General features: G+C 42.1%; 1 protein-coding gene across 2 annotated transcripts in view; it reads right to left on the bottom strand.

Moving 5' to 3' along the window:
- Positions 1-3707: 3707 nt before the first annotated feature.
- C1H1orf21 (chromosome 1 C1orf21 homolog) overlaps positions 3708-25089 on the bottom strand; it is a 232330-nt gene continuing 210948 nt past the window's right edge. For both annotated transcript variants that reach the window (XM_004028042.5, XM_063710134.1), the window contains exon 6: positions 3708-6210. In XM_004028042.5, the coding sequence (XP_004028091.1) occupies positions 6172-6210 (39 nt within the window). In that variant the 3' untranslated portion in view covers positions 3708-6171. The remainder of the gene's footprint in view (positions 6211-25089) is intronic.

Below are 25089 nucleotides of genomic sequence, written 5' to 3' on the forward strand. Positions count from 1 at the left end.
AGTCGAACTCAAACTTTCTCAAGAGTGATGGCTGGTTTTTCCTGTTTCGGTATCCCTATAGTTATACTATTACTTTCCTAGACATTATCTTGGAGATTACAGAAAGGCAAAATACAGCTCTTTCTTGAAGTATTGCAATGATAGAGTAAATTTCCTTTCTCCACGTATCTCTCTGTATATGTATGTATGCATGTGTATGTGTGTTAAGAAAATAGATCCAAATCTAAAGTTCTAATAAGGCAGCTGCCTGGATCTATTCCAGGAAAAGAGTAATTTTATGAATTTGCATCTTGGTTTGAATGGAAAAACTGGCTTGAAATCTACTGCAAAACTTTCTTTGCTTGCTTGCCTGTCAAGAGAGAACAGTCCCTGAAGGTCTAGACTGAAATGCCAGGACACAGGGGCTATTCTCTCCCTTTAGAGTCAATGCCAAGAGGTCCCCCTAAGGCTGTAGAATTATTTTCAACTCTAGAGACCCTAAGGGACCTCTGCCTGAGTTTATGGTGTTCTTTATACTGCCTCTAAGTCTTACTCAATCAAATTCAAAGCCTTGGGCTAAAAATGGAAGCAAAGAAGGGCGAAATCAGGGTAGAGAGGGCAGACACTATCAGAATGAAGCCTTCAGTTTAGAGGTGAATCTTCCCGAAATACAGCAATTTCTGTGGTTCCCAAGTTGTAAGGGCCATTTCCCACATCATCTTGAAGGGACATGACAGCTGCCAGGTTAGAAAGAAGCAGGATCTTGGGGGCCAGATTTCAAAGGAAAACTGGATATGACAGCCCCTTTACACAAGGACATTGTTTTGGTTCCTTCGAGCAAAGTAAGTAAAGGTGGGAGCAGGTCCCGTCTAGGCAGCACCTTTAACAGTTGCTATGGAGACATGAGTCATCTTTAGAGGATGTGATTCAAGAAGCAAGAAGAGGAACTCTGAGGAGTTCTTGGGCTCTTCCAACCTTGGAACAAGTTATTTAAATGTCTATCCAAGTCATTACATGACTATCTAAAACATGTAAGGTCTCGAAAGAGATTTGCATCTAGTTTCAGTGCTTAAATGGACCTGGAAGATGCAGATCCCCAGTCCAAAGATGAAAAAGAGACATCAAACCCTAGCCCACAAGAAAGGATTTCAATGCAAGTCAGTGGTCCAGGCATTGCCTTTCCTCCATGCTTGGAGATCGGATTGTCCCAGACCCCCATGAAGGTCAAGACTTTTAACCTTAAAAAGATACAGCTTGTGATGAAACAACAAGCCTTGGGAACCCCGGAAAGAAATCATAGCACTCGAAAGCCTGTTCTGGTTGCATCTGGTATCTAACTGCAGAAATACCAGGTTCCTTTTCCAGGTGCTAGAAGGATTCCAAGGAGAGAAACGTGTGCCTAAATTCCCAAAGCCTTTTCCTCAGGGCACTGAAGTCCTACTGTTAGCCAGTGGCCTCCCCTGGTGTGTGTGCAGCTCAGATAGGGGAGGCCAAATAAAACACTCCCCATGAGGAAACCAAGCTGGTGAGAAGCCAGAGAGAGATTCTGGAAGGCAGATGCCCCCAGGGGTTGTTTTCACAGTGTTGCGAAGGGCATAGTCATAATAAAAAGAATTTGAAAAATACCTGAATGACATCTTTCCTTCTTTCAACATGGGCATTTATGTTGGATAGATACATTCCACACTTAAGATCTATTATTTAGAACATGGGGGTAATAGATCTACTTCACAGGATTATCATGAGGATGACACAAAACAATTATAAAATGCCTAGCACAGTAACTGGCACAGAGTGAGTATAAATGACAAATATTAGCTCCTTTTTCCTCTTCTCCCAAGATTAGATTCCAGATAAGGTACAAGAATCTCCTGAAAAACATGGCATAGCTTGTGAGTCCTAAGGTTTGTCCCAGAGGTATTCACTCATAAGCCTCATCTTTACCATAGTTTTTTGACCCCTTTCTAGAGACATACAAAAAGGTGACTGCCGAAGTCAAGGATACTATTCCCCCCTTGGAAAAATACATCCATTCATTGGCAAAAGGCAATTCATAGACCTCGTTCATGAAATTCCAAAAGGTTTATTGCAGGCACATGTGAGCGTGACAGCCGACTGCCTAACCCAGCCCCTCACAGGCACACTGGAGTCCAGGCATCCACCCATGACACCATGAGGCCAAAGTTCCTGCTTCGAGCCACCTTTTTATTATGCCCCTAAATACACATTCCCTCCCCACCAATCATGCCTTATTATTTTTTTTGGTTGGGGTTTTAAACAAGAAAAAGTCCAATCTCTGAGAAGTACGAAGACGTAAAGCTCTGAGAATGCCTTCCAGCAGGGAAGTGTGGAAGGCAGATCTTATGTAAAATTATAGTGTGCAATCTAATATCCTTTTTCTTTAGGGGAGGCAGGAAGGAGAGAACTTTAGATACCAATTATTTTGCCTTTCATAAAGAACATGTCAGAGTCCCTAAGTCTAAGATTCCAACTCAGTATTTTCTTGGATTAAGAATTTGAAAATATTTCTTCCTTTAAAACTCAACATGTTTAACAATGTTTCTTTTCTATGACTAGTAGAGATAGAACACTCTTAAATTCTTGCCCAGTGTCAAAACAGGACTTGTAATCCACATGCCAACCTGCTTCACAGGCTATGAGGTAAAGTTTGTAAGAGGTATCATCTCTGTTTTTTAGCAGGCTTATGGAAGAGTCTTGCCCTAACAGAAAAACAGGGATGAGGCTGGGAAGAGGATAAAGTTATAGCAGGATAAAGTTATAAGAAGATAACAAAGCAGGATGACATCACATGGGACCAAGAAGGGGGCTGCATCATCCCTGGACCTGCTCCTGGGGGCTGTCAGATTGTGGGCGTGGCCGCTTTAGATGCCCAGGTGAGCCCTGACACAGAGGTGCTTCCTCACATTACAGTGAGGAGAGGATGGGGCCAGTACAAAGACTGAAGAACCAGCACTCCTCCTGGGTCCGTCTTTGCTAAGTTGAGTCATCCCAGCCCAGGCTCAGATGATGGGCACTGTGGACGGAGAGAGACCTGTCTTCCAGCAGGCTTCTGTGTGCGTGGCTGCTGCAGTTTCTGAGGGCTGACCTAGTTTTCTCATCTCTGGACTTTATACCTTCTTTGTCCCTGAATAGACCACAACACCACTCTGTGTTCTCTGCAAGCCTGGGGCTAGGAACCATCGCTGAGGTAAAGGCCTTTTTTAAGGTTCTCTGCCAATAACAAACACGTCTTCAATTATGAGAGCAGTACTCCATGATCCTGAATCTCTGCCAACCAAAAGAAAGCTGTGCACACACTGCTGAACTTTTACAACTCTACAACTCAGAGGACATAAGGCATGTGTAAGCCAGCTGTAAATCTCGTTGACAGTCTTGCCCCACCCACTGGCCACTAGGCAGCTGGATTTCCAATTTCACCCTGGACACGGCCAGCCTATCAACCCTCTCTGCTTATTGCTCTCAGTTCATTTCTCATCATTTTTCTACCTCCACTCACCAGGCCACTTACCCTCCCTTCCTCCTTCCAGCTTCCTGAGCCCTACAGAGATAACAACTAGCAGAGTGCACTAGCACGTACATTGGATTATCCTTTTCATTGTGTCTGAGCCAATCTGCTTAATGTTCAGATACACATGGGGAAAAAAAGGCAAAATATTTTTGTCTTAGATCCTTTCAGAAGGCATAAAAAAATAAAGTACAAACACGAATCACTTGATAATTTTATGATTAAAACCAACAAATGGAAAACAGTGTTGGGTGTTGCTGACATAATCAAGCATTTCGTGCGGCCCCACTCAACCACCCCATTTCTTGGCTCTATTTCTGGATGTACCAAATGTGTCTGAAGATGAACTCACTTTCGCACGTCAAAGATGTATCCAGTGTTAAACACCGGAGCCAGAACCCAGGTGAAAATCTGCTGGTTCAGGGCAACACCACTTCCGGCTTTATTAAACACTCAAAAGTCAGGTTCCCAAGAAACGCTTGGATCTATGCGCAAGCATAACATGTCAAAAGTGTTAAATGTGACCATGAGAAAAATGACATGAGCATGTTTCATCTTTGGGTAGAGGGTGGTGGTTTTCTGGGAAGACACTGTCTGAGACACCGAGTAGAGAAGTCAAATGGAAGACGTTTAGCATGTGCTTAATTCTTGCTTGATAAGAACAAGAAATCCCAGAAAAGGTCACCCACAGAACGGTAAGCAAAGTCCCCAGTGAACAAGCTTGAGGTGGGGCTTAGCAGTTCGTTTACAGTTGTGGAAAACTGTTTTAGTCACTTGGCCAAAAACCATATGAGGGGAGGCAACCTGAAACCCTAGACTACTTGACTCTCCCTGCATTTTTCTGCTAGAAGCAGGATAAAAAGCCTAAAATTTTGGCTGCATCTCTATTTATGTAACAGCCACAGCTGCTCCCCAAAATAGCTGCTGTTGGCCAAAAGAATTACGGGATTTTTGTTGCTAATATGTGAATCTATAGTCACTAGCACTCTGCTAAGTTTCCTTCCCTTCCCTTTTGCCGTCCCAGGTCTAAAAGGAGATAGGGAATCTCATTATTCGCACATCAATGGTGCCATCAGTTATGTGGATAGATTTTAAAATCGAGGCTCATCTTTTCGGCAAGAGCAAATTGACACAGAACATCTTAACTCTCCACCTTCTGCAGGCGGCAATGTGGCTAATATTGAGGCCCTTCAAAGTCACAACTCCAAAAGAGAGAAACATACAGTGCTCCTGTGTTTTTTGTGGGACAAACCCAGACCCGGACTGCTGGCGTGGCATTTAATAGGATGCCCTCCCCTGAAAGTAACAAAGAGAACCCTCGTCAAAGCTATCAAACACATTAAAAAAATACAAAAGTTATTTTCTCCTTTTGATTGCTATTTACTTGTGACAATATTTGTTAAAAATATCACTTCTGTCTTTGAGAAGAGATCATTCTCTTCATATAGTATGGAAAAATAAACTCTGCTGAACACTCAGTCAACATTCCCCACCACTGCCAGGGGCTTTTGGCTTTCACATCTCCAAATATCATCAGCATAAAAGTATGTTTTTGAGTAGGCAAACACTTTTCCTATGTCTAGTGTGCTGGAAGTAAGAGAAAAAGGAAGTGGCAAGGCTCATGTAGCATTTTGAAGGGGGAGAGTTACGAAATAGGATGGTTTATTTGCTAACAAAATGAAAGGTAACAAGGTGGTTTCAGGCCCTCCTAAAAAGTCATAGGATGTCCCCTCACCTCTTAGACCACTTTCAGCCTTGCTAATGCTTGGTAGATTCTTAACGGAAGGGTAGGGAGCCCTTTAGGCTAATTATCAGTGTCAATGCAAAGGAGGGCTCAACTTCTGCACCCAGGATCATCTTAAAACACTGAGCTGGATGAATGGGAGAAGACAAGGATCCATAAAAACAGTAAAATGTTTATTTTCTTAGAAAAAAAAGTGAGGAAGAGGGATTCAAAATGATTGTGATCACACTTCCATCTGCATCTGAGCAAAGCCAATGTTGCAAGCTTAATTCTTGATTAAGATACCTATTAAATCAAACAACCTGCCACTCACTCCTACATCACTTCCAGGAGTCACATCACAGCATGCTTTTAATTGATAATAGCTTCTCTACTTCTTCTGAGCAGAGAAACAAGGCTTGGCATAGCAACCATCCCATCTCCAAAGCTCAACACTGCCAGTGAGAAGCAAGGCTCAGTCCATCTCTAGACTGCGTGCGAGAGATGGGGAGGAAGGAGAGAGGGCAGGAGATGCTTGTCTTAGAAGCAGAATCAGTTTAGAAGAGAAGTTTGTTATCTGAGTTCACCACTACCTCATCTTATAGAAAATAGGTTGGAGAGCATCTGTAAAACCAACAGTATCTTTAAGGTGAAATTGCAGAATTTTGCTGCATACCTGGACACAAGAGAAGTGAAAAGTTGCAACAAGTTTTAACTAGCAGCAACAAAGAAAGTTCGATAACAGTTTTTTTTGTTTGTTTTTAGCAATATTCCTTTGCAAGTTCATTAAGAAACACTGTAATTTAATGGGGCATACAATATGGAACGATCTTCTTTTGCTATAGTGCTGTTCGCTGAATAGAACCGACCTTTGCAAAGATTTCAACTGGGGTGTAACCTATTTACACAGTAGTAGCTCCTGGTTTGAGTGGTAAAATTGGTGCTATGTGATATCCTCTTCTTCCGAACAGTAATCCCGACCCTTGGAGGGAAAAAGAAAAAAGAGCATGTGAATGAGAAATTCAAAGCAGAGCCTGAAATAGTTACTTGTAATCAATTTTCTCTCAATATATGTCTCCTTGCAACAGAATCCAGGCTTTGTCAGTGATAGCTGGCACAGGGGTAGCTACGTCATAAATACAAGTTAGCCAATTTATAAGCTATATATACTTCAAGGCATGACAGTTTTACCAAGCCCCAAATAAGCCCTTACTTTATGTTGGTAAGAATTTATATTATAATAGCCATATTCAAGAGTCAGCCTTTCACTAAGAAATTACCAAATGGCCAATCCATTCAGGAGATCAATTTCTTATCAGGAAGAATGAACAAGCCACATTCTACAGCTACATCCCCGTGCCTGAAAATCAACATTCTACAGACAGCATACAATCCAGGGATGTCTGAGTTTAATTCACTCTAAAACGGATTACAAAAAACAACAAACAAGAATCCTTAAACATGCATAACAGGTCTATGCTTGGTATGTGTGGGATGCACAAGAAAGGCAAAGATGCTTCTGATTCATTTGCTAACTAAAACAGGTTATCTGAAGCTCTAAGGACTATGTACGATGGTTATTTGTGAACATATTTTATCCTCTCTCCTCTAGGTCATAAACTCAATGAAGACATGATTGGGGCTGGGCTTTAAGGATCCACATTTAATGGAGCCGGCTTGTCTTGGTCAAAACACATGACTCTCTTGGTCTGTAACCCATCACAGGGCACCTGCCCTGCCTGTGTCCGATGTCATAGATAAGGGTTTTGTAAAAAGTCAGGTGTTATTATTATTTGTTTCCTTCAACTTTTTCTTTTTATTTTAAAATACACACTACATGTTTCATTTTTTGGGGGGGGGGGAATGTTCTTTTAAAAGCAGAACTTATTTCTAAAAGTACCAATACTTAACGATACTAATAATAATTTTGCATATAACTATTTCTCAGATGTATTACATGTTTTTTGGTCACATTATCTATATAACAGAAATATTTTACATTTTCCTAATATTTAAGCATTATCAAAATGGATTATTTGTGCCACGTGGCTGGGTGCTAATCTTGACTCTGTGACTTCCTAGCTCTGGGATCCTGGTAAAATTACCTCTCTGTGTCTCAGTTTCTTCATCTGTAAAATGAAGAGAACAATAGTACCTATTTCACAGAATAGTTGAAGATTAAATGAGTTAATAGTAATAAAGTGATTAAATCATTTCTGGCACATACTTTTACACATGATGTATATGTGCCCATGCCCGTGTGTGTTTGGCAAATTACAAAATACTGCTGGCTGGACACGGTGGCTCACGCCTGTAATCCCACACTTTGGGAGGCCGAGGCGGGTGGATCACCTGAGGTCAGGAATTCGAGGCCAGCCTGGCCAACATGGTGAAACCCCATCTCTACTAAAAACACAAAAACTAGCTGGGCATGGTGGCGGGCACCTGTAGTCCCAGCTATTTGGGAGGCTAAGGCAGGAGAATCGCTTGAACCTGGGAGGCGGAGATTGCAGTGAGCCAAGATCGCACCATTGCACTGCAGCCTGGGTGACAGAGTGAGACTCTGTCTCAAAAAAAAAAAAAAAAAAAAAAAAACCAAAAAACAAACTGCCACACAATGAAGTCTTCAGGCCTGTGGAAGCAGGTGGGGCTGCTCACTCCCATGCCAACTGGCCCCAGATTGCTTGCTCCCTTAGAATGGGATTCACCCCTTAGCATGTTTTGGTTTCCTCCATCATCAGATTGCTAACTCCCACCCCTACCACTTGCAGAGTGTCTGAGTCTAGTGTCATCTCTAGGCTTGTTTTACTTGCTGCACTGAACCTCTCCTGAGCAGAGAAGCTGGGTAACCAGTCTTCCTGACATGAGGAGTGTGTACTTGGCAGTCATCCCATGGGCAGCCTCCCTGGTGACACTGCCCAAGCAGATGCCATCCCTAGCCTTGGCCCAGACCACTCAGGAGACATGCTCTGAGTCACACACTGGAGAGCTAGAAAGAACTTAAAGGTCCCTGGCCACTGGGGATTTATTTTTTAATCTGGGAAACAAGACACATACAAATGTATCCACACAATGCCATAAATATCAGATGATGCTCTCCACAGATCCCCAACTCACGAGGCTCAGAGAGGAAACTTACAAATGGACCCAAGTATTCAGGTGGAGAGGAAAGGTAGGGCTCATGGAGTTTTCCTGAAGGTTTTATTAGGAAAGGAAAGTGGACATCTCCAGTGTATATATGTACATATACACTTGTTTGACAGCGAACAAATTGCTGGGCTTTGGTTTCCTGGGGATAATCATGGTCTCCATCCCATAGGGTTATGGTCAGGATTAAATGGAAAAAAATATAGTGTCTGGCAAGTAGTCAATAAATGTTAGCTAATGCTACTATTACTACTACTGCTACTATTATTGTAATTGTTGTTATTATAAACTCTGTGTTTGTTCAGTCCCCCTGGCAGGGGAATAGGGACATCCTCCCTTAGTGGCTGTCATGTGAGTAAGGACTATGACCATAAGCTGTCATCTGACAGGTGTCAGGGAACTCTTCCTCCCACCTCAGCCTTGCACTCCAGACAGGCCAGAAACCGATGTACATGAATAAAACTTCTACGGCAGAAACCGAAGTCCCTCTACTACCTGTGACTAAATGAGGCCTCAAATCAAAGCAAAGTCTCAGCCAGCCAATGTGGAGTTTAGAGGGTGCTTCATCCATGAGGAAGAACTTGGAAGGAATGGCAGACAGATACACACACACACACACACACACACACAAACACATGTGCACACAACACACATACACACGTGTGCACACACAAGCACACACACGTGCACACATGCACACACATGCATACATGAAAGGTGGTGGTCTCATTGTCTTCAATTTGGTAAATGAGTTTCTGGGTTATGTAGTAGAAGGTCCATTTCAAACCACAGTAAAGGCTCCCCAACCCCACCTTTTGAGGGACAAATACAATATAAACCTTTGTAAACACAGGACTCTGCAACTTTCATTTCCCAAGCATTGGCTACTCTGAAATTATTATCAGTACTATACAAAGGAGCAAGAAAACAGCATTAGCTGCTTTGCGGATATTATTTTACGTACTATTTATATCAGTCCTGCAAGGCAAAGAGTGAAGCCCTGATGCTTGTGGGGGAAGCTCAGAGAAGCGCAAGCCCACAGGGCTGCTCCTTGCCTTTGTTACAACTGCAGCGATTTGATAACTAAATTCAAATTCAATTCGGCTTCATTTTTATTATCACCTGTTTCAGCAGGACTGAGAAGCAACTGCTTTGGTAACAAACTTTGAAACCAACACACATTGAAAGTAAGATATGGCCATAAACCATATGGCCATCCAGTGCCGTTCTAAGAAAGGAGACCTGAGAATGGTGATTACCAGAGGTGATTACCTTGTGCAAAGGATAGTAGGCTTGGGGCGAGGATGAAGAGAGGCTGGTTAAGAAGGAATAAATTCTAGTGTTCAACAGCACAGTAGGGTGACTAGAGTTAATAGTAATATATTGTATATTTCAAAGTAGTGAGAAGATTTGAAATGTTTCCAACACAAAGAAATGATAACTCTTGGATGTGATACATATACTAAGTACCCTGATTTGACCATTACACACTGTATGCATGTATCAAAATACCACATGTACCCTATAAATACGTACAATTACTATATGCCATTTTAAAAATAAATAAGTAAGTAAATAAAAATAAAGGGGATTTGAGAGAATTGTCATTGGAGGGGCCCCATCTCAGCATCACAGGGGACCCCATCTGCACACTGGCCCTACTGGGCAGGACAAGGAGCCTGCTTCTGTAGCATGACTTCGTGTCTCATTTAATTTTTAAAGAACTGTGCCAAAAAGAGAACCTGAAGACCTTCAGCTGTCAGAAAGCAGGAAGTGGAAGCCGGGTTTGGGAGATACACAGCAATTCTTCGCAGAAGTATGCCCTTCCCCCTTAAAGGAACCCCAAATGGAAGTCTTTGTCAGGATGCGTTACTCAATTAGAACTGGAGGATCTTAGTCACAATCCCACCCTTGTGCAAAGGACACACTGAAAGCTGCAGAGAGCAAGATTCCTAGGAGGCCCTCGAAAGCTGGAAGAACAGAAACTCCTAGTGATGGTGACAAAGACGGCTTGTTTGAAAGAACCATGAGTGCCTTCGGGTGCAGACTCAAAAAACCCCAAGGAACCTTTGCCTACCAAAATTTTTCCGACCACACCCTAACTCTGTGTAGAGGCTTCCACGTCTTCTTCAGTTATCTGTATTATTATCCTCCTGGAAGTGTAAGTTGATGTCAATGCAGAACACACATTTCTAAGGTTCTAGTGTAAGGGGTTTTTGTTTGTTGAAGTGTGTCTGTAAGAATTAGAAGTATTAAGGAAAGGACATCATCCTAATTTTAAATCCTGCTAGTTTAAAGAGCAACAGCTCAAAGAGTGACTTTAAGAAACTGTTCCTCCAATGTGCCTAACGTACTTTTCCTCCACAGGTTTAAAATAGACAAATAGTCTAGGCCAGGGGTCCCTAGTCCCCAAGCCATGGACCGCTACTGGTCCATGGCCTGTTAGGAATTAGGCCACACAGCAGGAAGTGAGCGACAGGTGAGTGAGTGAAGCTGAGCTCTGCCTCCTGTCAGATCAGTGGCAGCATCAGATTCTCATAGGAGCACGAACACTACTGTGAACCGTGCATGTGAGGGATCTAGGTTGTGTGCTCCTTATGAGAATCCAATGCCTGATGATCTGTCACTGTCTCCCACCATCCCCAGATGGGACCATCTTGTTGCAGGAAAACAAGCTCAAGGCTCCCACTGATTCTACATTCTGGTGAATATGTAATAATAGAAATAAAGCGCACAATAAATGTAATGTGCTTGAATCATCCTGAAACCACCCCCACCCCGCCCCACCCAACTCCCCATCCACGGAAAAATTGTCTTCCACAAAACCAGTCCCTGGTGCCAAAAAGGTTGGGGACTGCTGGTCTAGGCCTTGCCATTCAGTGTCAGGTATGATTCATCATATATATTTTTAGTATGTTTCTATAGACATGTATGCATTCAGCCCAATACACACACCCCTCAGACATGTAACAATCAGTGTGAACTGAGTATTCTCCCACTGGAGTAGACTAGATGAAAGTGACTGAGAGGAAGTGTGGAATCTGTTTCTCCATCTGTAAAATGGGGACAATAAAACCTAACTTGCAGAGTTGTGGGAATTAAACATATACATGAAAGTGTTTAGCAAAGCTAGGCACATGGTGGGTGCTTAATAAATTATAGCTCTTACGATGATACTGAAAAATGAGAACAACTGGTCCAACAGGAAATAAAACTGTCTAGGTGAGAAATGGGGCCCACATCTCAATCAGTCAGTTCACATTCAGATCCTCAAAGAAGCCAAGTACCAGAGGGCCTCGGTGCTTCTTACTCTGTCCTGGCCGGCTTCTCCTGCTCCCATCTCTTTGTTTTTATTTTTTCAGAGAGAGTCTTGCTCTGTCACCCAGGCTGGAGTGCAGTGGCACGATCTCAGCTCACTGCAACCTCCACCCCCCAGGTTCAAGCAATTTTCCTTCCTCAGCCTCCCAAGTAGCTGGGATTTCCCTGTAGTTGCCCTAGGGAGAAACAGTCTCTTCCCTTCTCAGTGGTCCTTCCATCGCACCATCATGTTGTATAGAATTTTAGGCAAAATGTTTGCCTCCCTTACTGAGGGGGAAAACATGTTTCTTGTCCATCTTTGTATTTTGGGTACCTAATGGAGTCCTCGTGTGGCCCATATCCAAGGGCTGTGAACACTCTGGCTTTGGAGGGAAGCAGTGCTGGGGTGTGGGGGTAGCAGGGTGGAGGCTGTTAAATGGTATTACACAGAAAGTGTCCTGGTACTTTAGTAAGGGAAGAAAACCATCAACGTTTTGCACATCATAATGGAAGATGCAGCCTTTTTAAACAACACAACTGATAATAAGTTTTGAGCAAAACTATGCACACAGAATAGGGCATAGGCCCTGTTACATGAATAGCTTGGAACTTAGGAGAGGGGCAACAGGACTGCAAAGAGAGGCAACCAAAGTTGATACTAGAATCCCACTGTCCATTATTCATTATTTGTATTTATTTAAGTACAGTTGTCTCTGCTTATCCATGGGGGATTTGTTCCAAAATCACCAGTGGATGCCTGAAACCTCAGAGTACTGAACTCTACATATACTATATTTTTCCTACACATACCTACCTACCTATATAAATTAGGCTCACGCCTGTAAGCCCAGCACTTTGGGAGGCCGAGGTGGGTGGATCACTTGAGGTCAGGAGTTCGAGACCAGCCTGATCAACATGGTGAAACCCCATCTCTACTAAAAATACAAAAATTAGCTGGGCGTGGTGGCGTGTGCCTGTAATCCCAGCTACTCGGGAGGCTGAGACTGCAGATCACTTGAACTCAGGAGGTGGAGGTTGCAGTGAGTCAAGATCGTGCCACTGCACTCCAGACTGGGTGACAGAGTGAAACTCTGTCTCAAAAGAAAAAAAAAGGAAGGAAAAGGAAAAAGAATTAGGCACAGCAAGAGAGTAACAACAGTAACAACTAATAATAGAACAATTCTAATAATATACTATAATAAAAGTTATGTGAATGTGTTCTCTCTCTCTCAAAATATCTTAGTGTACTATACTCACCCTTCTTCTTGTTGACTCTGGGTAACTGAAACAGTGGATAAAGGGGACTACTAATACCCACATAAATCACATGTGGAATCAGGTCCAGTTCTCTTTCCATAATGTTCAGCAGGCTTTTTTTTTTTTTTTTTTTTTTTTTGAGATGGAGTCTGGCTCTGTTGCCCAGGCTGGAGTGCAGTGGCACAATCTTGGCTCACTGCAACCTTCGCCTCCCGAGTAGCATGCACCACCACGCCTGGCTAATTTTTGTATTTTTAGCAGAGACAAGGTTTCATCATGTTGGCCAGGCTAGTCTCAAACTCCTGACCTCAGCTGATCCACCTGCTTTGGCCTCCCAAAGTGCTGGGATTACAGGTGTGAGTCACCACACCCGGCCTCAGCCACGCATCTTAAACTCTGTCTTTTGCTTTCATCATAAAGTTCTGAGTTAAAGAACCTCATGGGTAGGGCAATGGAGTCAGCAAACAAGTCCGGTCAAGACTCTTGGGTTTGTACAAAGCAAACATGAAGTTTTGTAATAAAGGCTCATGACAGAAGTTCATTTTAATGAGGCTTCTTTCTGTCTGGAAGTGTAAGCTGTTATGCTTGTGATAAAGCAGGCTCTTGTTGGCTTGGTGACTAGCTGAATGATCACCTGAAGAATTTTTCCTCCGCTCCTTTACCTGTCTGGATCACACTGGGAATCTCTGTTAGTTGCTGGACTGTGCATTATCACTAAACTATATTTCTAATAACACAGTCACTGAGATAATGCCTTTTGTTGAATAATTTCCTCATTCAGTAAGGCTTTTAAGAAAATTATAAATGTTTTTATTTCAATAGCTTTTGGGGTACAAGTGGTTTTTGGTTACATGACAAATGACACAGTGGTGAATTCTGAGATTTTAGTGCACCCATCACCCAAGCAGTGTACATTGTACCAATATGCAGTTTTTTACTCCACATCCTCCTCCCATCCTCCCTGTTCTGAGTCTCCCAAGTCTATTATATCCTGAGTTTCAGTTTCTTAACTTATTGTTATCCTTCCTTGACAGCCTTTATCCTGTACTGTGGGACTTAACTGCTTTCTGAGTGGCAAAGAGCATCTTGATTAATGAAGCACAATTGCCCCACCTGCATTCTGGTGCGTAAATTTAATAGGCATCTCCCTCCTCTGTCCACCTAACACCCTTTATCCCCTAACCCCTTCCTCCATGTTTTACCATCCAGAGGCAACCTCAGATCCACATTTCCATAAGAATCTGTATGTTTCAGTTCTGTCCTTGAACCAGGACTGCAGGAGCAGATAACCACGTTCTGCAGCTTGAGCATCTGTGCACGACTAGCTAGAATCCAGAATACACAGGAAGAGGAGGCTGGAAAAGTGAAAGGAAGGCTATCCCCAGGGGCTGCTGGGCTTAAACCTCTGCCTGCAGGGCTGCAGGGCCCTCCTCCTGTAGGAAGCAGGTGCCTTCCATCCCTTTCTCAGGGCTGGATGTGTCAGAGCCTCTTTAATCACAGAGCACTTTTCAGCAGCATTTTCGTTTATAGTCAAACAACAAGTCATAAGAACAGTTTTAAATGCCAAAGACATACTGAAGAAAAGCAAAAAATAATTAGCTGTGCTGTTAAAGTCTCCTCCCCTGGCTTACTTCATTAGAAAAATCAATCGAGGCATTAATGGCTTTCTCCGTCTCTAATGAGCTTTATTCTAATTAGACTCACGTGTTATTATTTCAGCTGGAAAAAGGTCTCGTTTGTAATGAGCAGTGGAGTGTGACAGCCTCTGACTGTTTCTTTGACCATATATAGGAACGATCACCGTGATAATAACAGCAGTGACAACAATCCTGGGATATTGGGCTTTTCATTTCCAAGAGAGAGTAAGTATTAACTAAACAGCTTCGAAACCCCCATGAAGTGTTTATTATACCCGAATCCCCATTTCACCACCAGTAAGGAGGAGATTTTAGAAGCCTTTTTTTTTTTTTTTTTTTTTTTTTTTTCAGTCAGAGTCTCCCTCTGTCGCTCAGGCTGGAGTGCAGTGGGCGATCTCGGCTCACTACAAGCTCCGCCTCCCGGGTTCACGCCATTCTCCTGCCTCAGCCTCCCGAGTACCTGGGACTACAGGCGCCTGCCACCACGCTCAGCTAATTTTTTTTGTATTTTTAGTAGAGACTGGATTTCATCACGTTAGCCAGGATGGTCTCCATCTCCCGACCTCGTGATCCGCCTGCCTTGGCCTCCCAAAGTGCTGGGATTACAGGCGTGAGCCACCGCGCCTGGCCTAGAAGCTTTAAGCCACGTACTTTTCAAGCTTTATCTGAGGCTGGCACTTGGATGACTTCAATGATGTTCTTTCCCCACAAGGAGGTGAGCAGGAGTGAGGATAAAGACATGGAGAGATAATGCAGACGACCACGTTCTCTTGGCCATACTGAACTGATGTCCGAGAGCAGGCCTTGGCAAACTTCCTCTGGGAAGGGCCACAGTAAATATTTTAGGCCTTCCATTCCATATGGTCTCATTGCGATTCAACTCTGCCATTGTAAGCTTGAAAGCGGCCATAGATGAAAGTAAATGAATGAGTATGGCTGAGTTCCAATAAAACTTTATTTATGGACACTGAAATTTGAATTTCATGCTGTTTTTCACATGTCACAAAATAGTCTTCTTTTATTTTCTCCCAACCATTTAAATGTGTAAAAACCATTTTTGTCTCGCAGGCTGGATGTGGCCTATGGGCCATAGTTTGCCTGCCCTGCCCCAGAGAACAGAATTAACCACCAATAGCATCAGAGGCTAACACTGTTCAAGGGTTTTGCCCTCTTTAGAGCTCAAACAGCAGGGATAATTTCCACCTTGAGAGACATCTCTCCAGAGCTCTTCTGCAAAAACTGTTCTTATTTTACAAACATGAAAACATTGAAAATCAAAATTAAATGGAAAAATTCATCTCCAACAGCATCTCTTCCCCATCAGTCTTCAAATTTCATTTCAATCTTTGTCCATATGCATGACATTTTTATACCATTTCAATCCTATTATAGACACAGTGTTTTACTTTGCTTTTTTTCACTTAATGTTATCTTATAAAATTCTTCCCTGTTGTGACTGATTTCTTCTAATCAGACATATCATAATTTTTTGTGGATTTTTTTTGTGGAAGATTTCCATGCTATTTGTTGGACTTAATTAAAAGGGATGTCTTAGTGTCTTCTCAAGTGTAAGAGTTAAGATTCAAATGCTACCACCTTGCCCTCAAGCCAGGAAACCTGGGAAAACCCACTTGGTAGACTGGAGCCTCACACACCTCCCCCAGGATTCACTTCCTTTTGGACAATGGCTTTAGCAAATCTGGCATTTTAATTCATTTGCCTCTTGACAAAGATGTGCCTTCCAGACAAACTCTTTAGAGCTCTTTGCTCTGAAAGAGCTCTCTGTTCCACATACACCCTAGAATTTATATTGAACTTGGATGGAGGTTTGGGGAGACTAATCACACATCTCCTTTCATTACAGTTTTTAACCAGGAAATACCAGAAAGAGTTAGATGAGGATCAGTTTTCTTGCTGGATTAGAGAACTTGGTAGGTCCCCATTAGTCCCTTGCCTCACACCTGCTGAGACCCTCTGGATGGTGACTGACTCATCCAGTCACATGTGGAGACAGGAGAAGAGGTTGGGTTTGCCCCTTCACTGTTCCATGGGCTGGGCCTCTGGAGAGGGAGAGGTGAGGGACATACTTTAAGTTGGTTCTTTTCTTTCCTCTCCACAAAGGGGGGTGACACTGTTTGAGGGACCACAGGGCTCACCTTCCCTTCCTTTCTCTTTGCTTTCAGAATAGGAAGCACATGCATTTGGCCAGGAAGAAGACTTCAGCTATTGATGGGAGGGCCCTCTCTCTAGAAGGCAGAGAACAATGGACTAGCCAGACAGGAAGGAGAGAGGCCCAGAGGGCAGTAAGGAGTGGGCATCTGGGGCCCAGGGTTGGGAAGAACACTTGTTTGGCTTCCTTCCTCTTCTAGGGTATGGCTAAGGTGGCCAACCTGCATGCACCCCAGAAGAGGAAGATAAGTAGGCCCATGGGACTTTATTATGGAGCCTGAGGCTTTCACTGGCCTGATTAACCCATTTTCTGGGAATGAGCACTTTGGGAGGATAACAATCGAAGGAGCCCCAGAGGACACGTGACAGGCTGGGGCCATCAGAACTACTGATCCGTGGGTACTATCCGGCTTACTGAATTATGAAACACAGGTTAAATTAAGGGTTGTCACACATTTGGCTAATTGGCCAATAAGAACAGCAATTAATAGAGGTCAGGCAATTCAACTGCATCTGTGGCCATGATTATCACAGCCCTTGGAAACAGCAGTGATTTCAAGTGAAATCTAAATCAGCAGTGTTTCAGGTGACCTACAGCAGGGCCCACGGCCCATAGCCCATATGTTAGCACTTCCTGAAGGTTTTCTTCCACCCAAATCCACATGTTGGGACCCAGGGGAAGGTGTAGCAAAGCCAGTGACCACTGTGTAATCTGCTTTGTTTTTTCTATTTGACACTTTGTCAAAAAACACATTCCTGTTTTCATAGACTTCTTTTGATTTTGAGAAATTTAAAAGATACAGAAAAGTATGAAGAATGTAAAGACACTATATTCCCACTACTAGACATAAGAACTAGTAATATTTTGTACCATCTCCTAGCCTCTGCCCTCCTTCTAAGAAATGAAACTACCACCCATTTCTCATCCCCCATCCCCGGGCACAGCAATGTTCATGGGTTTGGTCAGTTTGTATGTTTGGTATCATTTTATATACTTTGATATTCATGTTATATTGATATAACAAATATACTACACTTTTATGTGTATATGAATATTTAAATATATAACAGATAAAAACACATGCCATTTGTAAATATGCCATGTAAAAACTGATGGTGCTTAATAAATATTTGTTGAATGTCCATCTATAAACAATGTGTGTGTTTTTAATGTACATGGTATCATACAATTTTTATCATTCTGCATAATCCTCTCTTCACTTAATAATTGTATTTGAAATCTATAATTGTGACTCTCTCTATATATGTGTATATATATACACACATATATATGTATATATATACACACACATATATATGTATATATATATATATATATGCTTGGTTTATGTCTCTTAACTGCTGCATAATATTGCACTGTACGAATACGGAGGATTTTAATTATTCATTTCTCCACGGGTGAATACTTAGTTTTCTTCCAGTTTTTTGGCTGTTGAATAAAGAATGCTGCAGTGAACGTTATTGTAGTTTAATTGATGGTTTTTACTGGTTTGCACTAATATTACTTCTTTATATGTTATGCCTACAAATCGTTTGATGTTTTAAGTGTTATAAATATATTCCAAACTCGCTCTGGATCCACACCTGGGAATCATCCAGCCCATTAACAAGGTAGATACTGACCATGATACTCATCCAGCTCCCTGTGCCTGTTTTCAATTTGTAAGAAACCCAGAAGAGAGGCAGGGTATGACTATGCATCTCTAAGCAAGCCTCCAACAATCAAGTTTGTAAATATGAGCTTACAATTTTTTGGTACTCCTTTTTGAATCAACTTAGAAAAATGGAATTGAAGTGAGGGGAGTCTAGAAGTGTCTGCTCCAAGAATGCTTTCTCTAGGAACAGAGCAGAATGTGCCCGCATTTGATAGAATTGTGAAAGAGAGGAATAAAGTGCACCAGAAATAACATAATACTTCAGAATAAATTTTTCAAGCAATGTTCAGAACATAATATGCCTCATAATTCCTTCCCAGCTGATATAAACGGGAATGTCTCATTCTTTGCTATGGAGGGTGCTGTTTAGTGGGAGATGAAAAGTTGAGGGTAAATTGGGTAAGACATTCTCTAAAGTTCCTTCCAATGCAAAATGTTATTCTTCCAGATTTGAGGCTCCCTAAAGACAAGAATCCTATTTTATCATTCCTCATTATGTGCCTCTCATGGCCCTGGCTCATTTCTAGGTCCAGAGAACATGTTCATGTCAAGCTTATTAAATGGATCAAAGAAGTCAGTCTTACAATTTCTATGATTTTGTTTGGAGCCCCTTTCCTAAATTTTTGTTGTTGTTGTTACAAGCATATTTAGGCTGATATTAATCCTTTTTTGTTTTTTAAGAGACAAAGTCTTGCTCTGTCACCCAGGCTGGAGTGCAGTGGCACAATCACAGCTCACTGCAGCCTCAAACTCCTGGGCTCAAGTGATCCTCCTGCCTCAGCCTCTCAAGTAACTGGGACTACAGGTGAATGCCACCATACCTGGCTAATTTTTATTTTTTGTAGAGACAGGGTCTCGCAATGTTGCCCAGGCTGGTCTCAAACTCCTGGCCTCAAGTGATCTTCCCACCTCAGCCTCTCAAAGTGTTGGGATTACAGGCATGAGCCACTATACCTGGCCAATGAATATCTTTTAAAAGGCTTATAAAAGCCTTTCAAATGAGACACAACAATTAAGAGTAAAACTTCCAAACAGAAAAAAATATATAGGGATTCAGCTGTAGCTGTATCCATGCTACTGACTCACTGACTCATTCTGTAATCACAGCTCGAAAGTTAGCACAGGTTATTTAATGGCTCTGTAAGTGTTCACAAGAATCTAACTCCTGAACATGTTTATTATACCACATAGGAGGGAGGTGGATGAATACACTGGAAACTGTGCGATTCTACTACTCTTTCTACAAGGAGATATTTGTACCATAGGAAGGCACTTGCTCACGCGGGATCCAAGTTTCTAAGTTCTGCATTTTCAGGTTCGGTTTAGCACCACCCCCCACAACCCCATCCCAAATCCTTCCTGTATAAATGGCCTTGATGGTACAAACACAGGCGACTTCAACCAAAATGAAGGCTACCAATTACAGAGCACATACAACATAGCAAACACTACTGGAGACTCTGTGTATTTTCTTCAATATCCCAGACAAGTTAGTATTATTTCTCAAATTTTATTGGTGAGAAAACTGAGAATCAGAGAGTTTAACTTAACCTGGGGTCACACAGCTGCTGCCAGAGCCAATCCTTGGCTTTGGCCCAGGTTTGAAGCATGCATGGGCTCTTTCTCTTGCACCATGCTGCCTCCTTCCCTTGGCCTCTATCAATCCAATTATCTGGCACTGTGCTTGCTCTATACCTATGCTATGCTGCTCCAAGTAGAGATGTCTACTCTAGGAGTCTTCCAGGTCACATTTCCTGCCTTTGTATGCTTCTGTCTCCATTTGAAGCCCAGTGTTCTTATCTGCACCATTCACTCATTCAACAAGTTTCTTAAGCATCTGTTTTGTCCCAAGCCCTGTGCTAGGTTCTGAGGAAACAAAGACAAATGAGACCCAATTCTTATCCTTAGGGAGCTGTCAGTCTAAAGTGAGTCCTTTCAGATGTTCGTAAATAACAATGGAGTAGTTACCAAGACTGGTACCCTTTCTCTCCCTGCGTGTTCTCTGTAGGGCTGAAGCAACATCCATGACTGCCAAACCTAATGAATGGAAAGGTAATGGGAAGGAAGAGAAAATGATAGCTGAAGAGAAGACAGGGCAAGGAGAAGCTGAATGGGAACTAGTCAAGGGAATGAGACACACCAACATTCCTGTTACTCTCACTTGTACCTTGGGTTTCTTTCCTTGTCCAAATACTTGCATCCATGGCAAAATAATACCATTCACTGATTGTGCCTCACACTGCTATTGAGTTCAGAGTGTTGTTGGCCACACCTGATGCACAGAAATGGCGTGGTTTTTATTTGGACTCATGACTATGTTGCATTAGAAACTGAACTCTCCTTTTCTTCTTGCTCCCTAAAGAGCCAGGCTGATAGATCCTCAAGAATTTTCTGAAAATCAAGCCCTCCAGAAAAAAGAAAGTGTGTCGCATTTCTTTTCAGCTTGTTGCCTGATTCATTTTCCTTGACAGACTCATCTACTACTGTTAGCTGGATGGGCATGCAGGATCCTAATGCCCAGAGTATGCACACACTTCACCAGTGGTTCCTACAGCAGTGTCATCATCATGACAATTAAGAAGTCATTTGCATAAAACTATGCAGTAGAGATAAAACCAAAACAGACTGAGTCACATCCTTGCCTGTTGTAATTATAGCTCTAATTTGGCTGAAGAATGAGGAAAGGTACACTCAGAAGAGAGAGATGGCAAGGCAAGGTGATGAAGGGAGAGGAGACAAAAACAGACCTGGTTATGAGCAAAGCAACTTGGTTAAAATATGTTTACCATGGAGCAAGAAATTGTTTCATGTAATGACGATGGCAGCCCTGCCCACTGCTAAACTACATATGCCAGCAAGAGTATCTCTCTGCCAGTGCTGAAGGCTTTGGTTGCTACTGAAAGTGACAACCTGCTGGGTGGAGGAACACACCATGACTTTCTCTGCACACGTGGGGCAGGCCATGTTACATTGTTTAGGTTTTGATGTGACAGTCCCAGGTTTTCTTATCATTGGTGGGCACTAAGCAGGCCTTTACACACACAGTTAAAAAATAAAACCCATCATCATATCCACCACATCTGCCAAACATTATATTTGGTTCTGTAACAACTCTGAGGTTTAACAGACTACAGAAATCGTTTACACGTAGAACCCAACATCATAGTTCACAACTATGTGCAAGTCACTCTCTTCACTGGATGAAAAGCAAACGTCTTCTGATCTCTGACACACCGACTCATAACATGGATCAGACTGATCTGATGTACTGTCAGTAGACAATTCTTGAAAAAAATTTACAAATGCAGATTTACCATGACCTTTCTCACCAACCAGGTTAGTTCTGAGGCCATGGAAATAATGCCACTTCAAGAACTCCAACATTTTGTAAGTGTAAATGACTGTTCAATAGATGTAGAGGTCTACAGACAAACACATATCTTTTATTTATTTTTATTTACTTTTTTGACATGGAGTCTTGCTCTGTCGCCCAGGCTGGAGGGCAGTGGCATGGTCTCTGCTCAACTGTAACCTCCGCTTCCCAGGTCCAAGCGATTCTCATGCCTCAGCCTCCCGAGTAGCTGGGATTATAGGCGTGCACTATCAGGCCTGGCTAATTTTTGTATTTTTAGTATAGACACGGTTTCACCATGTTGGCTAGGCTGGCCTTGAACTCCTGACCTCAGGTGATCCACCAGCCTTGGCCTCCCAAAGTGTTGGGATTATAGGCGTGAGCCACTGCACCCAGCCAAACAAACATCTTTTAAAATCAGCTGATTTAAGTCCACATACTGCTCTTTCTCAGACTTTTTCTGAAATGTCACATTGAATAATGTCAATCAACAGAGCCAGAATCTCAAGATCACACAGGAATATGTGAGATGCACTAGGCATGCTCATGGCTCTCCCTCAGGAGACTATGAACTATTTTTACAGACAGGAAGGAGGGGATGTAAGAAAGGAAGAAGAATGAGTTTGCATGGTGTCATCTGCACTCAATTCCCTAATCCTCTTTAAAGTCACAACTATCTATGGATAGGGTCGCCAGCTAGGCTCATGCATGCTCATGACTGCAGCTGGGCCCTGGATCTGACGGAAGCACACCAGCAAAATACATAAGAAAGAAATCCAAAGTTTCTTTGCCTGGGGCCCATGGCCAGGCTCCATGGAGTCTTAAAACCCAGAAATTATACTTAAAAGTTTTGTGTATATGATTTGTGCATTTTCATAGGGAGAGTCTTTGTAACTTTTGTAAGACTCCAAAAAGATGTACAAGGCCCAACAAAGTTTAAGAAGCCTTTCATCAGAAACAGTAATCAGGTGCAAGTGACATTGTACTAAGATACTCTTTATTTAATATTCAGGATCCTCTTTGAGAAAGCCAAGGACTCCCTGGTCATCAGCCAGGGTCTTACATCTTCATAAAGCAAAATGTAAATCCCTGTTTTGCCTGTAGAAGATACTATTATTGCAGATACCTAAAAAATTTATTTATTTTTTCTGCTTTTTACAAACAAACTGGAATGTATAGTGGAAAGCATATCTTAACATCTGATGTCATCTGTGTTTGGTGCTATATTCAGAAACTCCTCCACAGGCTACTTTAATCTAGATACTGTCTTCCCTCTCTTGGTACAGTGAAAAAATGAAGTTTAAAATCACTATTTTGCTCCACAGAAAACTGTCATTTTCTTAAAGCTGCAAAGTTAGGCAAATGCTAACACTTCAAATAAGATTCTAGGAGCCTGTGAATCATGAGTTACAATAGTAACTATACATTCCAGTGGAATAACGATGGTTAGATAGCAGAGTAAAAAATAATGAGGTGAACAGAAATTAGGTGGCTCCCACCGGTTCACAGTGTTTTTACTCTCCAAAAGGAAAAGCAGAAGTAAATCAGATTACAAGCTTCTTTGAACTTTCACTGCTCTCCTGACAATCTGTCTCTCTTGGTCATCTCCGGTCGCAGCAGAGTGTTGTGGCCTCCCACCACCAGCATGTGAAATGGTACCAAGTCCCAAATCCCTGGTTAAAGGACCTGAAGTTTCAACCCCTGAACCAGCTTAGAAGGCAAACAGTTGTGTTCCATGGAGGAGAACCTCACTCTCAGTGACAACAGCAGGGTGAGGGTGAGGATGGTGGTGGTGGTGATGGGTGAAGTACTCCTTGATCAGAAAAATAATTAGATTTTTTAAAAATTCACTTTTAAAATTGAACTTGTCAAAGCAATGGACTGTTTACTATTTATTTATATTGTACTCTATAATTCCTATCTAATTTTGTATTCTCAGTAACTAGCATAATGCTTAGTATAGTATTCAGTAGGTGCTGAATCTTATTTTATTTTATTATTTTTTTTTTGAGACGGAGTCTTGCTGTGTCACCCAGGCTGGAGTGCAGTGGCAGGATCTCGGCTCACTGCAACTTCCACCTCCCGAGTTCAAGTGATTTTCCTGCCTCAGCCTCCTGAGTAGCTGAGACTACAGGCGTGTGCCACCACGCCCGGCTAATTTTTGTACCTTTAGTAGAGATGAGGTTTCACCATGTTGGCCAGGCTGGTCTCGAACTCCTGACCTCACGATCCGCCCACCTTGGCCTCCCAAAGTGCTGGGATTACAGGTGTGAGCCACCGTGCCTGGCCGAATCATTTTTTTAAATTGCATTTTTGCTACCTGCTTTTTCTTGGTCACCATAACTTCTTAGAAAACCACTTGTTCAGCTGTGGTGCAAAGGTAAACAGCAGCTCTGCACTGTGACAATCTCTGAATTAGAGTAGTCCAAAATGTGCAAATTAAGTTCTACTATAAATATGAAACCACCTTTCAGTCCTGGTTTCTGTATACTAATGGTGCTTTTACATCTATTTTGAGGAAGATAGAGCAGAAATTTGTTTTTTAATAACAAATTAGGTTAGAAGGTAAATTCAAGCCATGCCCTAAAGACATCCAATAAATGCAAAGGCGGCATCAAGGAAGGGCACATTTACATCTCCATAGGTTTAGTCAGTTTTGCTTCTTATTAATTTAAGGGAGAAAAAAAGAATTACTAGTCACTTCTGGGAGAGATGAAATCTTAAAACTCAAGGTCTCTCAGCATGACTCAAATCTCTCAACACGAAGCTCTAGGTGAGTTTAATCTTCTTTCTGTTTTTAACCAACTCTGTAAAATCTAAATAGATTTGACTTGCATTTATGGTTGTCCTCATGCTAGCCTGGACCAAATAAATATTTAGCAATGGTAAATGACCAGGAAAACAATTTGGAAGAAATTTGGAAGAATCCAGCTTTCAATTTTGGTTATATAAACGATGGCAGATTACATTAAGCAAACAGATATATTAAGGAGGAGCATTTTAATTTTTGGAGGCTTAATGTTTAAACGACACATAAGATAGCATATTCAAAATATTTGGAAGGATGAGCTTTAAGAGAGGAGAGGCAGGAAAGCATGGCTCAGAGAGGATAGAAAATTGCCTGTAAGAATCTACAGCTGGGTACCTGTCATGGCTGATATAGGAGCTCTTCTTCCAATGTAAATGTATTCAATAGTGGAAACAGTGTTTATGTTGAATCTACCAATGCTCTTTTGTCCAGGGAAGCTTCCATCCAATAAATGATCAAGTTATAAACTTTATTTTTGTTTTACTCTACATTCTGGATTACTCTTTATTTTGTTGTA

This window comes from Gorilla gorilla, chromosome 1 (assembly GCF_029281585.2).
Source record: "Gorilla gorilla gorilla isolate KB3781 chromosome 1, NHGRI_mGorGor1-v2.1_pri, whole genome shotgun sequence".
NCBI classification, from domain to species: Eukaryota; Metazoa; Chordata; class Mammalia; order Primates; family Hominidae; genus Gorilla; species Gorilla gorilla.